Source organism: Scyliorhinus torazame, chromosome 16 (assembly GCF_047496885.1).
Source record: "Scyliorhinus torazame isolate Kashiwa2021f chromosome 16, sScyTor2.1, whole genome shotgun sequence".
NCBI lineage: Eukaryota > Metazoa > Chordata > Chondrichthyes > Carcharhiniformes > Scyliorhinidae > Scyliorhinus > Scyliorhinus torazame.
Window position 1 is genome coordinate 127,946,560 of NC_092722.1, and position 13,290 is coordinate 127,959,849.

A 13,290-nucleotide genomic window follows, 5' to 3' on the forward strand; every position below is an offset into this window, starting at 1 on the left:
AACCTAACACCAGGCGCAGATAGGGAGAAATTCTAATCTTGCTGAGCCCTGTTCTGCTGCTGTCAGTTATGTTGATTATAAAACTGAAGTTATCCTCCGGCATTTGGCCTTAATAGGACTTCAGCAAGGTCAATTGGCTACTTGCCACTTGTCAGTGAGTATCCCTGCATGTTGCCCCCACACCCTCGTGCAATCCCGCCTCTGGCCTGATGGCAGGTTGGAGCTGGGGAACCAGCACACACTGCTCGATGTGGCATTTACATACCTGCCCACTTCTGAACCTACCCCAACTGGGGCCTAAAAGTCAGCCCTGGAGCCAGATACATCAGGTTTCTATCTTAATGTATTTATCAGTGAGACTGCCTCAGCTGATGTTTACACATTCAGCACCAGAAGCACAAAGGGTATTACAGTAAGAAATGCCTTCATTGATGGTCACTATACCTATCTTGAGCAAGTTGTTTATACTTGCGGACATCTGTTGTGAACTGTTGCAGGCTAGCTTGGAGTCTATTTCTCTCTTGCTATCTATGAGTTGGCTTCTCAATTGTCAGGAGGCTGGTTTAACGCACTGGGCTAAATCGCTGGCTTTTAAAGCAGACCAAGGCAGGCCAGCAGCACGGTTCAATTCCCGTACCAGCCTCCCCGAACAGGCGCCGTAATATGGTGACTAGGGGCTTTTCACAGTAACTTCATTTGAAGCCTACTTGTGACAATAAGCGATTTTCATTTCATTTTCATAACTCGATTTGTTCATCAGACATTCAAACCACATGACCTGACCTGATCATAATTATATTTTCACGATCAGTTATATCTTCCCGATCACAGCCTCCTCTTGCTAAATCAATGTTGTAAAGAACCGCAGTGTGAGGGAACTTGTCTTGTGTAATGTTGCAACTGATGGTAAGTGCCGAGATGCTAAAATCCCAGAGGGATAGCTCGAAACAACTGCTAACAGGTTTGTTTTTGCAATTTGTAAAGTACGAAGAGAGGTTCTGAAATCTGGAAATGATGTCCCCAACTACTTGTGATGATTCTATTGTAAAGTAAATGTTATTAAGGAAGCAAGGAATAAAACAGAATTACACTTAAAAACAAAGGCTTCACACTGTAACAACATTTTTAAAAATAGTTCCAAACAATCTTAATTTAACTATCTTCAGAGCTAATTTTCCCTTTATCTGTTTAGCAACTTCTTATAGATTTTAAAATCTATAAAATTCCAGTAATTTTTACCACAAGGTGCCTTTAATTCCTCTTGGGGTGTCCTCTGAGGTTAACAGCAGCTCGTTCTTCAGGCCTGACTTTGTCCCCAATGCTTGCCAGGACATGATCAGCTATTCCTTCTGTCTGCTGAGATCTAAAACAGCTCCCTTCATAGTTATCAGTATCTACTTAAATACATTCTTTTCCTTTGATCTTTCCATTGTCTCAACCATTCTCTTCAAAAATCACTCCCCAGAATTGACTTAATTTCTTCACTCTCTTAGGATTTAAAAGAGAAGTAAACTTATCCTCTCCTTATTTTATCTCCTGACACCTTTCTTTTACAACCTGTTTTTATAACCTGTATATATTCTTCTTTGAACCGCAACCCATTCAAATCTATTCCAAATATTGCCTTTTGTAAACCGCTGTTTGAAGGCTTTCCAGGCTCATTATCATATCAAAAGCACTTTTTATTGTTAGCTTTAATTCTTACAGTCATCATGTCTCTCGTTTCAATTATCATATTCTCAAATTTCCAACAGTGTAAGAAATATGGTGAGGGTATTATTCACCGAAAATATTACAATTTCTTTGTTTTCCTGACACGTGCCACCTTGTTGTTTCAGGCAGCCTCTGTAAAAATTACTCAGTTTCTTAATGGTGATATTTCATGATCATAAAGTAGGGGCTTTAGAATATAAACCCAGTTTACTTTGAAATTGGTCTCCAGCTTCTGGAGAACTTTCACTGCTTTTGAACGTAAAGGATGTACCGTAACCTCCGATAAGAGTGGCAATTGAGCCAGATTGCCACTCCGTTCGGGAAAGTCAGGTGATCCTATCTTGTCCAACCTTCAGACTCAGGCCGGGTAAGATATATGCAACCTGGGGCCTATCAGTCACAGGTAAATAATCCACTCCCCTTTTTAAACAGCACTATCTCCTGTAAAACAGTCACGTTTAAAGGTCCAGCCACGTTCAAATGCCTTTAGCAAGCCAGGAAGAAGGTAAGTGCATAAGTTAATAGATAGGATTTTGGTGGGAAATGGAGGAGAATTGGGTTGGGGAGGGTGGAGTGGAGGTTGGTCGTCGAGAAAGCGAGTGGAGGGAAGTCAGGTCTGTCTCCTGGTGAGAAGGAGGGGTGGTGAGAAGGGGAGTTTCGGAGCCAGGGCTGTGTGGGGCAGCAAAGCAGAGTCGGGCCTGTCTTTGTGTTGGTGGGGGGGGGGGGGGGGGGGGTGCGAACTGGGCCTGTCTTGGAAGAAGGGGAGGACGGTGGAAGGATCAAGCATGGGGAGGGGGGTTGTGGAGGGTGAGCGGGCAGTGTACAATGTAGTCAGGAGTCCATGGGGGGGGGGGAATAATTGGGTGTGAAGGGGTGGGGGTGATTGGAGGAGTTAGCCCTGTAGTTGGAGGGGTTAACTGGGGGTGGAGGGAGTCCCCATGGAGGGGGAAGAATCCCATGAGGTGTGCCCCGGTTGTAGAAGGTAGTCTCAAAAGGGTGTATCCAGGAATCCCTTGGAGGTTTTTGGGGGGGGGGGGGTAGAGATCCTGTAGGAGATCGAAGTGGTTCAGTGTACGTTACCCAGAAGTTAGAAGATTTTAATTCTTCTAACTTTTTCGGGGGTAACTATTAGCATAGGACAGTTGGAACCACCCGAAGTTTGTGATTTAAATTGTATTTTTGGACAGTTCCCAGTGCATCCCATCGGAAGTTTGAACTTCCCAAGCAATTGCCAGGCAATCCTTACCTGTGGGTCTTCGGGGTAGAGGGGGGATCCCAGCGCATCTTTGGGTACTGCCCAGTTATCCTGAGCTGGAGTTTGCAGGTTACTTTCCCCTCCTCAATCTGCTAACATGAGTTTATGAACTCTGGTCAGGCGTTCCCACATTTTCAGTAAACGCCCCATAACTAGTTGGCCTGTCAGATGGGCCAATTTGTCGCCTTCGGTGAGAAACTATTTTCCTCTTTAGTCACTTAGCCGATAGCACATAAATAATAATCCCATTTGCTTCACTTTTCCCCCTCATTCCTCCTCATTCTGGACTTATTGAAATACCCATATATAAGATTAATTTGTCATCTCTTGTGTTTAAGTTTGATTGAAATATTATAACAACAACTTTGATTGATGTAGTGCCTTTAAAATGTTAAAACTTCCCACAGAAGTGCTATAAATAAAAAATTAGGCAATGAACCACATAAAGAGCAATTGGGGTGCATGGCCAAAGGCCTGGACAGAGGGGCAGGTTTTAAGGAATGGCTCGAAGGAGAAAAGAGCGGTAGGGAGGCGAGAATGTATAGGGAGGAAATTCGGGCCTCGGCAGCTGAAGGCACAGCCACCATTGATGAATCAGTTAAAATTGGGGATGTTCAGGAGACCAGACTTAGAGGAGCACAGATGTCTTGGAGGGTTGTGGGGTTGGAGTAGGTGGGGGAGTTTAACAGAAATGGGGAGGAGCGAGGCCAAAGAAGGATTTGAAAACTAAGTTGAGCATTTTAAAATTGAGGTATTGACTGACTGGGATCCGATGTAGGTCAGCAAGCAAGGGAGATGAGGCAACCTGACTTGACGCGAGTTAAAACGGGAGCTGAGTTTTAGGTGATCCGAAGTTATAGAGTGTAGGTTGTTGGAGACCAGTCAGAAAGCATTAGAGTAGTCAACCCTAAAAGTAACAAAGGCATGAATGAGGGTTTCAGCAGCTAGTGAGCAGAGACTGGGCCAGAGGCGGGCAATGTTACAACAAGGCCCAAAGATGTGCAGGTTAGGTGGGGTTACGGGGCTAGGATCGCGGAGTGGGCCTTGGTTGGGTGCTCTTTTGGAGGGTCGGTGCAGATTTGATGGGCGAAGTGGCATCCTTCTGCACTGTAAGTATTTTATGATGAAGGTATTTGAAGGAAGGAGATTCCCCTTGGATTTGGAGGGGGGGGGGGGGGGGCGGGGGGAATTGGTGAGGTCTAGAATCAGGGGACACAGTCTCAGAACAAGAGGTAAGTCATTTACGATTGGGATGAGGAAAGATTTCTTCCCTCAGAGGGTGGTGAAGCTTCAGAATACTCTACCCCAGAGAGGTGTGGGAGCTCAGTAGGTTTCTAGATATCAGAGGATATGGGGAACGCGCAGGAAAATGGCGCAGACGGAGAGGATCAGCCATAATCTAGCTGAATGGCAGACCAGGCTCGAGGGGCCAAATGGCCTACTCCTGCATCTATGATCCTAGAAATGGACAGCCTTGGTGATGTCAGGAATATGTGGTCAGAAGCTTATTTCAAGGTCAAATACGACACCAAAGTAGCGTAAAGCACAGAAAAGTTATAATTTTGAAAGGCTGTGAATAAAATATCTTTTGGTGTATTATAGCTGACAGTTTACATATTTTCATTCACTTGAAATTGTGACTGTTGGGAAGTAGAAATTGCCTTTTATTGACCATTTAATTTTTTTCAAATATGGCACAAGTCTGCCCCCTTGAGCACATTAGATACATTGCAAGGCATTTTTGCAGTACTTTTGTAATTATGGACGTTTTGTCATCAGACTTTCACATGTAATAGACGCATTCACTATAATCTTTGAGCACTGATGGGTTATAGTCAACCTCACAATCGCATTGCATCTTCTGAAGTATCCAGTTACCACTTGTGTACCTGTATTAAAACAAAACAGTTTTACGGTTTACAAATGGGGTTATAACAATGCATCATTGTGATGTAACTAAGATTTGATGCAACTAACATGTATTTCTATTCCGAATAAATATAAATGTGCTTAATTGTCTGGACATAGTTACTTTACTGATATTGCACATATATAGCAATTGAAAGTGACCTATAATTCTATGAATGCCCTGCATTTTTGCATCTACTGCATTCGGTGCTGAGTGAGTATAGCACCCGAGTAATCCTTTGCCACGGGCCGCCGCGTCATATTTCTGCTTCAATGGGGTTTCCCATTGTGGGACAGCCCCACGCCTTCTGAAACCCCCTGGCTGCCGGCAAATCGGAGCACCCGCCGGCAGAGAATCCAGCCCACAGCCTTTTAGCTGAGACATTAAACCAAGTTAGCTCTCTCTGGTGGGTGTTAAAGATCCCGTGACATTATTTTAAAGAAGAAGCAAGAGAGTTATCCTGGCTGTGCTGACCAATATTTATCCCCCAGTCAACATCACAAAAACAGATCATCCAGGCAGTATCAAACTGCTGATGTTCGGAGCTTTCTCTGAAATTAGCTGTTGCATTTTCTACATCACAATAGTGAGCACACTTCAAACATGCTTAATTGGCTGTAAAATGCATCCTGAGGTGACAAAAGTCTTTCTTTCACTTCACTGATTTTTTTCTGGCTTGTCTTTGTACTCACCTGTGTGTTGAATTGCTTCACAACTGGACATGTGTTGCCCTGTGGTATAAAGCGTTTAGCTCTCTTTGAAAGGTCTGACATAATTATGGGCGGCACGGTAGCACAGTGGTTAGCACTGTTGCTTCACAGTGCCAGGGTCCCAGGTTCGATTCCCAGCTTGGGTCACTGTCATGTGCGGAGTCTGCATGCTTTCCCCCCATGTCTGTGTAGGTTTCCTCCGGGTGCTCTGGTTTTCTCCCACAAGTCCCGAAAGACGTGCTGTTGGGTAATTTGGACATTCTGAATTCTCCCTCGGTGTACCCAAACAGGCGCCTGAATGTGGCGGCTAGGGGATTTTCACAGTAACTTCATTGCAGTGTTAATACAAGCCTACTTGTGACAATAAAGATTAGAAAAAGTCCTGCATAGGTTGCAACAGTATTGTGCTACTGATTCAGATACCGATATATATTGAGGATTTTCTTTTATTGAATTATAGGTTTTCCTTCTGCCAGTTCCCTTTCATTCTCTCCTTAGCAGCAAAGAAGGTTATTATCCAGAGAGACTCTGAGCAACAGATGATCACAGTAGCTAGGGTAAGTGATGATTAGGTGACTTTTATGGAAACAAACTTAATGCTGGATATTAGACTATCTGTGTGGGTAGGAAAGTTTGTTTTTAGCAATGCATTGTTATCCCTTGTACTTCTTTTTCCATCTATTCTCTTAGCAAGACACATTTTGATATTTCCAGACGACAACTTTACAAGCTAAAGTTCTAATTTCAGCCTCAGCTGCTGTTTGAACTTGGCACCCTTCCTGGGTAAGTTTTTAGTCAGTACCTGGCAGGACTTGCTCCATGGGTCACTCCCTGTTGCACAAATGAGTTTGGGGTGAGGCATTCCCATCTTTCCAGTGGACATGGCTACGAGGTGTAACAATGGTGTGAAACACATACTAATAAGCACTCTCAATAGACAGCAGTTGGTTACAAAAATAAAACCATGTGTAGTCCAGGAACCTTTAAGCAACTAAAAAAAATTCCCATGTGTTACTGGACTGCTTGAGGCTATGACTAAATGCAAAATGGAAAACGTTCCATTTCCTAGCACTGTTTCTTTCCACTTTGTCTAAAAAGAGAAAAATCTTGGGCGCGATCTACCGGCCCTGTTGCGCTCGAGTGAGAGAGCAACTTGGCCGGTAGATCCCGGGAGAGGCCTCCCCACGGGCTACCCGGCAGCCTTAACGCCTCGCGGGATATATCCAAGTCCAATGAGGCGTCTGAATCAGAATCTTACCCAAAAGGGGCGTGAATAACCTACTTATGTGAGTTCATCCAATGTATACCAGCCTCCCGGTAGCTACTAGACTCCCCAGCGAGGTTGTAGCTGGGTGCCGTTCAGTACTGGTCCAAGTGGAAAGGCATCCGGGGGGTCTCCCAGGCCTTTACAGGCCCTTGGTGTCCAGGGATAGTGCAGGTTGGCCCCCTGTCCCCTGGCGCATAGGCACCTTGGCACTGCCCAGTTGGCAATACGGCACTGCCAACCTAGCACTGCCAAGCTGACAGCAGAAATTCCAGGGAAGGTTTGCAGTGCAAGGGTGCCATGGTGGCACTGCCAAGGGTCAGGGCCTGAGGGGGGCATGCCCATGATAGGAGGGTGAGGGGTTTTTGAAGGGTGCAGATGGGTGCAGGGCAGAGCAGGGTGCCGTCACTTGAGGAGTGGCGGGTATTGGTAGTGCCCATGTGTGTGTGTGTGTGTGGAGTGACATTGCCCATGGGTGGGGGTGTGGGAGATCGACAAGCTCACTTCAAGATCGGGGCAGCCTTTCAAAATAGCGGCCTGATCTCGGAGTTCTGCTCCCCAGTGATGAAAAAAATGTATGTGTGGGCTAAACCAGTGAGAAACTCCCCAGAGTCCAAAAAAGTGTTTAGAGCGTGACGAGGCCGTTAAATCAGAGGAGAGGCCAAAATCAAGAACCGCGCCAGGCGCTGATTAGTTTGCAATCAAACCAGTCCACTCCCATTGGTGAAATCAGGATCTCACCTGAGCTTGGCGAGAAACCAATTGTTACCACTTAAACCCAATCTCCATACAATTAGCGAGAGCGGGTTCCAGTGATTGAACTACCTCCTTGGCGAGTGCTCAAATACGTGAACCTAGCGGAAGGGCTACCGCGGGGACCCAAAGAGGTGAACAGCCATCTTCATTCACAGCCACAGAACCGGGGGGCCCTGGTGCTGCTGCCTTGGTGCTCGGAGGGGGGTATGGGAGCCTCAGTGGGGGTGGGCCCCCATCGGGAGGGGGTGGCAGAGGAGGGAGACCCCTACGCCTGTGGTACCGCCTCACCAACCACCCACAACCCTCACTGGCCGCCGAGGCCTACCCCCAGCTCTCCACTTACCCCCCCTTACCCCCTTTAACCCTGCACTACTGCCTACATTCCCCCCCCCCACCCCACCCCCCCCCCCACCCCCCCACCCCGGTCACCTCTCGGTAATCCTCCACCTGCTTAGCCTTCCGTACTCTACCACTTATGTCTCGGTGTGTCCCCAGGATGCACATCAGAGATGGAGGCAGCCTGCTGCTTACCCTGTCCCATGGCCTTCTATGCCCCTGACCAGAGTCTTCTGGGGGAACTAAGGCCCGAGGTCCCTGGCACATTTTGAGGCAGCACATGACCCACCTTGCTCTCCTGTTCCAGGTGCTGACTGCTCGACATGCCGTTGTGAGGGGGCAATGGGTCTTTGGGGTGGGGGAAGGGGGGGGCGATGAGTAGCCACTGTCGCCACATCATAGGGGGGCTCCGGGTTGACAGCCAACTCCAGGTTGGCAGCCAACCCCCTGGCACCCAATCGGTGCCCACAGGACCCTGGAATTCACCTCGGAATGGAGGGGCAGCTGGATCAAGCCTCGGATGCCCCTGCGCCATTTGGCTCTGCCAGCTCTGGTGCCTGCACCAATGTCAATGCCGTCAGTGATGCTCTTCAGTGACTGGGACACGTCCCTCCGTGACTGGGACATGCTCTGGAGAGCCCCGGCAATGCCCACTTGAGACTGGGACACCTCCCACAGTGACCGGGGCACGCTCTGGAGAGCCTTGGCATTGCCCGTCTGGGATTGACACATGCTCCGCAGCGCCTCATCGAGGTCCACCTGGTACTAGGTGATGGCCCCAGCGACCTGGACATGTTGTCAAGGTGCTCAGCCATGGCTGTCACTGACTGAGCCAACCTTGCACACCTCCACTCATACTGCCGACATGGTGCACCAGTCATCGTCACTGTGGTTGCCACCCTAGCATTGTTGCCTTGGTGCCTTCATTGCCCGTTTCATATCCTGCTCTCATGGCCTCTAGTACTCCAATTGGCTATGGACCTGCTGGATTACTTCTGATAGCCCCCTCTGATGTTACAGCAGCACCCCATAGATTGCATCAACTCTGGGTAAACCTAGTCCAGAGGCTTATTATCAGGCTGGGACCCAGATGGATCCTGGGATCCAGCAGACCTCCGACTGCTCTCTGTCCTGGAAATTCCTGTCTCCACCTGATGTTCATCTGCAACTGTGTGGTGCTCACCAGACTGTATCCTCGAAGCCTGACCACTGCATTCTCCCACCAAGGTTTGTGTCTCTGTGCTGGTAGAGGTTGGAGGTGACAGCTGTGATGCGAAATTGGTGGTGTCCTCGGAGCTCCCCTCCAAGGTGTTCTCTTTGGAGGGGAGGGCACACCCCGGATGGTCCGGCGCCAATGGCTGCACGTCCTGTGGGAGAATTGACATGTGATCAGTGGAAGGGATGCATAAGTCTGTATGGTAATAACTACTCACGTGTGACAGGTCATCTGGGTGGGTCTGGTGGATCCTCACCCCTGTGCTGCAAACCGACCTCTACAGCAGTCACCGCGTGTCCGCACCCTGCTGCCCATCTGGATCCTCTTCCTGTGGTTATGGGCCAACTTCTCCTTCAGGGACACAGAGGGAGCATTGTTAGCCACACGTGTGGTTACCCACGGGAGGGAGGGGGCTTGGCTATTGTGTGAGGGGGCTTGAGAAATGGGCCTTTGTGAGGGGGGGGAAGGGATTGGGGACATGGAAGGGCAAGAATATGGGGGTGTGGAGGGTGCGTTGCATGCCCGGTGGATGTCGTTGACTTTCTTGTCGCACTGGGTGCCAGTTCTCCTGGTCTTGCTGCCCGAGCTGATGGCTGCTGCCACTTCCTCCCAGCCGGCAGTGGCTGACCCTCCTGGCCTACACCGCACCCAGCAGTCTGTCCAGTTTGTCTTCTCCGAATCGGGGTTCTGGTTTCCTCGGCGTCATGGTTGCGAGCGGAGTGGGGTCGGCTGTGCAGTAGCGTGCAGTAGCGGTTTAAGTGATGCTGCCCTCTGAAATGACATAACAAGCTACTCTGGCAGGGGGCTGGCGAGCGCGATCCCGGGTGAGATCAGCCGGTGAACCATGATTTCCAGCGTGAATCCTGTGGGGCCTCGTTAAGTGGACCAATTAATGTTCGATAGAGGTGATAGCCTCACTGGGCCGAGCAGTGGGAAGCTCGCGGCAGTTCCTGCCCGGTACCAGACTAGTGTCGTTTGATAGCGGTGGGAACCCTGCAAAACCCGCCACAAATTAACTTAGAAATTTCTCTGTTAAAATCTGCCCCTTATGTCCTATTACATTTTCTGTATTGGCAAATGTTTAAAATTCAGCATTCTACAGTGAGAATCCTGTCTTTTTGTTCTTGCACAGCAAAGCTTGGTTGATAAAGTGTCTCGTAGGCAAAAACCAGACATGAACATGATTTTTCTAAACATTAAAGTGAGACGATTACATTTGGTTAACGATTCACTGGATGAGGTAAAGTGGATTGTTTCATTTAAAAACCTGAATCATCGTAATTATTTCAATGAATGTACCATTTCCACTTGTAATAAATAATTATGAACTGTTAAATATTGCTATTCAGTTTTTTAATGAAAGTACCTTGCTAACTATCTTTAATAGGATGAATTACTTTTAGCAGAGCAGCACTAGATGTTATCTGTATGTAGCAGCATTTATGTGCTGTAACAACCCAATAATGGCTAATTTGTGGTGGGAGGAACATTGGTCAGGAACACAGAAGAATTCAATGCCCTTCTTCAAGTCGGACCTTCCTCACCAATCGGGACTTAGTTTAATCTTTAAGATGGTGCCATATTGTCTATTTAGTTCAAGGTTTTCTTCACAATTTGGCTCTTAATCGTGTTTATTTCTTTTAGCGCCTGCCTATTCATTCATGGGAGTTAATGAATTGCCTATAATCAAAAATTGCCCTTGAACAGAGTGGCTTGTTAGGTCATTTCAGGGGGCGTTTAAGAGCCCAACCACATTGCTGTGGATCTGGAGTCACATGTCGGTCAGACCCTGAAAAGCATTAGTGAACCAGATGGGTTTTTACAACAAACAACATTCTTTTTATCTTTTTATTTTATCGAATTCAAATTTCACCATCTGGCAGGGTGGGATTCGAACCCAAGTCTCCGGCGGATTACCCTGGCTCTCTGGATTTCTAATCCGGTGACAATACCACTACATCACCGCCTCCCCATCTGACAATGAGCAGAAATATTTTGATGGGCAAATCAATTATCATACATCTCAAAATAGTGATACATAATTACAGTAAAAATTTTTACAAAAACAAAACTAGTAATATAATAATAGTATTAGACACTTGAGTTTCTGCAATTTATTGCATGTTATTCTGCATTGTTTAAACAGTTTAAATTCTGAAGAAAGGTCATACCAACTAGAAACATTAGGTCTGGACCGGGAGGTGAGGGTTTGCACCAGGAAGGGGAGGTTGGGTCGCACTGGGAACTTTGGGGGAAGGCTGTGAGGGTTGAGGCGAGCCGGAGTGGGGGGTTGGGTCACACCAGGCTGGGAGGGAGGAAGATGTTGGGTCTGGACTGTAAACGGGTGGCCGGGTTGGGATGGGGGATGTGTGGGGGATCTGTTGGGATGTCCTATGTGTGTGAGGGGTGTCCCATGTGAGGCTCGTTTTGTGTGTTTAAATTGTTACTCTGGAGTTAGTGCTTTTTTTCCCCTTCTAACTCTTTCAGTGTAACTATCAGGGTAAAACTGGCAGAATCACCCAAGGTTAACTATTTAAATCGCTTCTGTCGGGTGATTCGCAACTCAGCGCAATTGTCCAGAAGTTTTTAAATTCGTTCATGGGTTGTGGGTGTCGCTGGCTGGGCCAGCAAATTTGCCCTCCCTGAGAGCATTGATGAGTCAACCACATTGCTGTGGATCTGAAGTCACATGTAGGCCACACCAGGTAAGGATAAAAGATTTCCTTCCCTAAAGGACATTAGTGAACGAGATAGATTTTTGCATCAATCGACAATAGCTTCATGGTCATCATTAGACTTTTAATTCCAGTTTTTTTTCTATTGAATTCGAATTTTACCATCTGTCATGGTGGGATTCAAACCTTGCTCCCCAGAGCATGACTTTCACCTTTGGATTACCAGACCAGTGGTAATGCCAGTGTCTCCTGCACTTATGGACAATTGCTGGGTAAGCCCTTGCGTGGGAACATCCTAGAGAGATTCCCCAGTACATCATTGGGGTGCCCCTGAAATGCGACACTGGGGTACCAGGAAGTTATGGGCCAATATCTTGTTATCCTCAATGAAGAAATGCTATTGACATATGCTGGTCTTTTGGCTTTTGCATGTTCCCTGTGCAATGACAAATGAAACAGCAAAAAATTCCATGGATAAAATAAAAGAAGTCGGTCATCTGGTAAAGTGTTGTTCTTCTGGCCTGGTTTCGTGGCTCAGTCATCTAAACTTCTGCTGCCTGTGTCTTAACTCACAGCATTCTCCGATTCCCAACATCCATTTCAGGCTGTCCTATGTTGGTTCCCGGTCAAGCAATATCTTGATTATAAAATTTGCGTTTTCAAATTCCTCTCTGGCCTTCCTCTTCCTCTCTCTCTAATTTCCTCCAACAACCTTCCAAGGTATCTCCGCTGCTGTAATTCTTGCTTCGTGTGCATCCACAATTTTAATTGCTCCAACGGTGGTGGCCGTGCCTTAAGTTGCCTCGGCCCTAACCTCTGGAATTCGTGCCCCACACCTCCACCCCGCTTGACTCTTTTAAAACATTTCTTAATACCTATCTCTTTGGCCAACCTTTTGGCCATCTGACTGAATATGTTTTCTATAGAACTCGCTGTCATATTTGTTTTATAATGCTACTGTGAAGTGCCTTGGGACATTTCATTATGTTAAAGGTGCTATAGGAATATACGTTATTGTATAAGTAGGAGGATTTTCTTTTCAGAAGTCTATAGTGGTCATATATGATTTTATATTTATATTTCCTGTAGGAGGAAACCAAAGGAAAACCTTCAGAAAGGTTATTCCACAGCATGTCTTTTTTTTGCCAATGATAACAAAAACAAAATTTCCAGGATGTCCATTTAATGTCACCATCCAAGGTACTGAATTCTGAACAGTTGACTCCACAGATGCCATGCAAAAACCCCAGTAGTACTAGGACCATTATATATTGTACAATATAAATCCTTGATCATGTTACTTTAGAAGTTTATTGTTTTGTTGTGTGGTCACGGTCTACATGGATCCTTTGGGGCTTGTCTGTTCTTTCAACGTAAGCTGCTTGAGATTGTAGTTTGTTAAAACCATTATTCTTTATTTGCAGTTACTATGTAAATGTTGGGACCTCGGGACTTC

At 46.7% G+C, this 13,290-nt stretch overlaps 1 protein-coding gene across 3 annotated transcripts in view; it reads left to right on the forward strand.

Annotated features, from left to right (window-relative positions):
• The window catches only part of hectd2 (HECT domain containing 2), a 174,889-nt gene that overhangs the window by 85,007 nt on the left and 76,592 nt on the right, over positions 1-13,290 (forward strand). For 2 of the 3 annotated variants that reach the window (XM_072479033.1, XM_072479032.1), the window contains exons 11-12: positions 6,048-6,144; positions 10,292-10,399. In XM_072479033.1, the coding sequence (XP_072335134.1) occupies positions 6,048-6,144; positions 10,292-10,399 (205 nt within the window). The remainder of the gene's footprint in view (positions 1-6,047; positions 6,145-10,291; positions 10,400-13,290) is intronic. The other variant, XM_072479036.1, reaches the window with a different exon arrangement.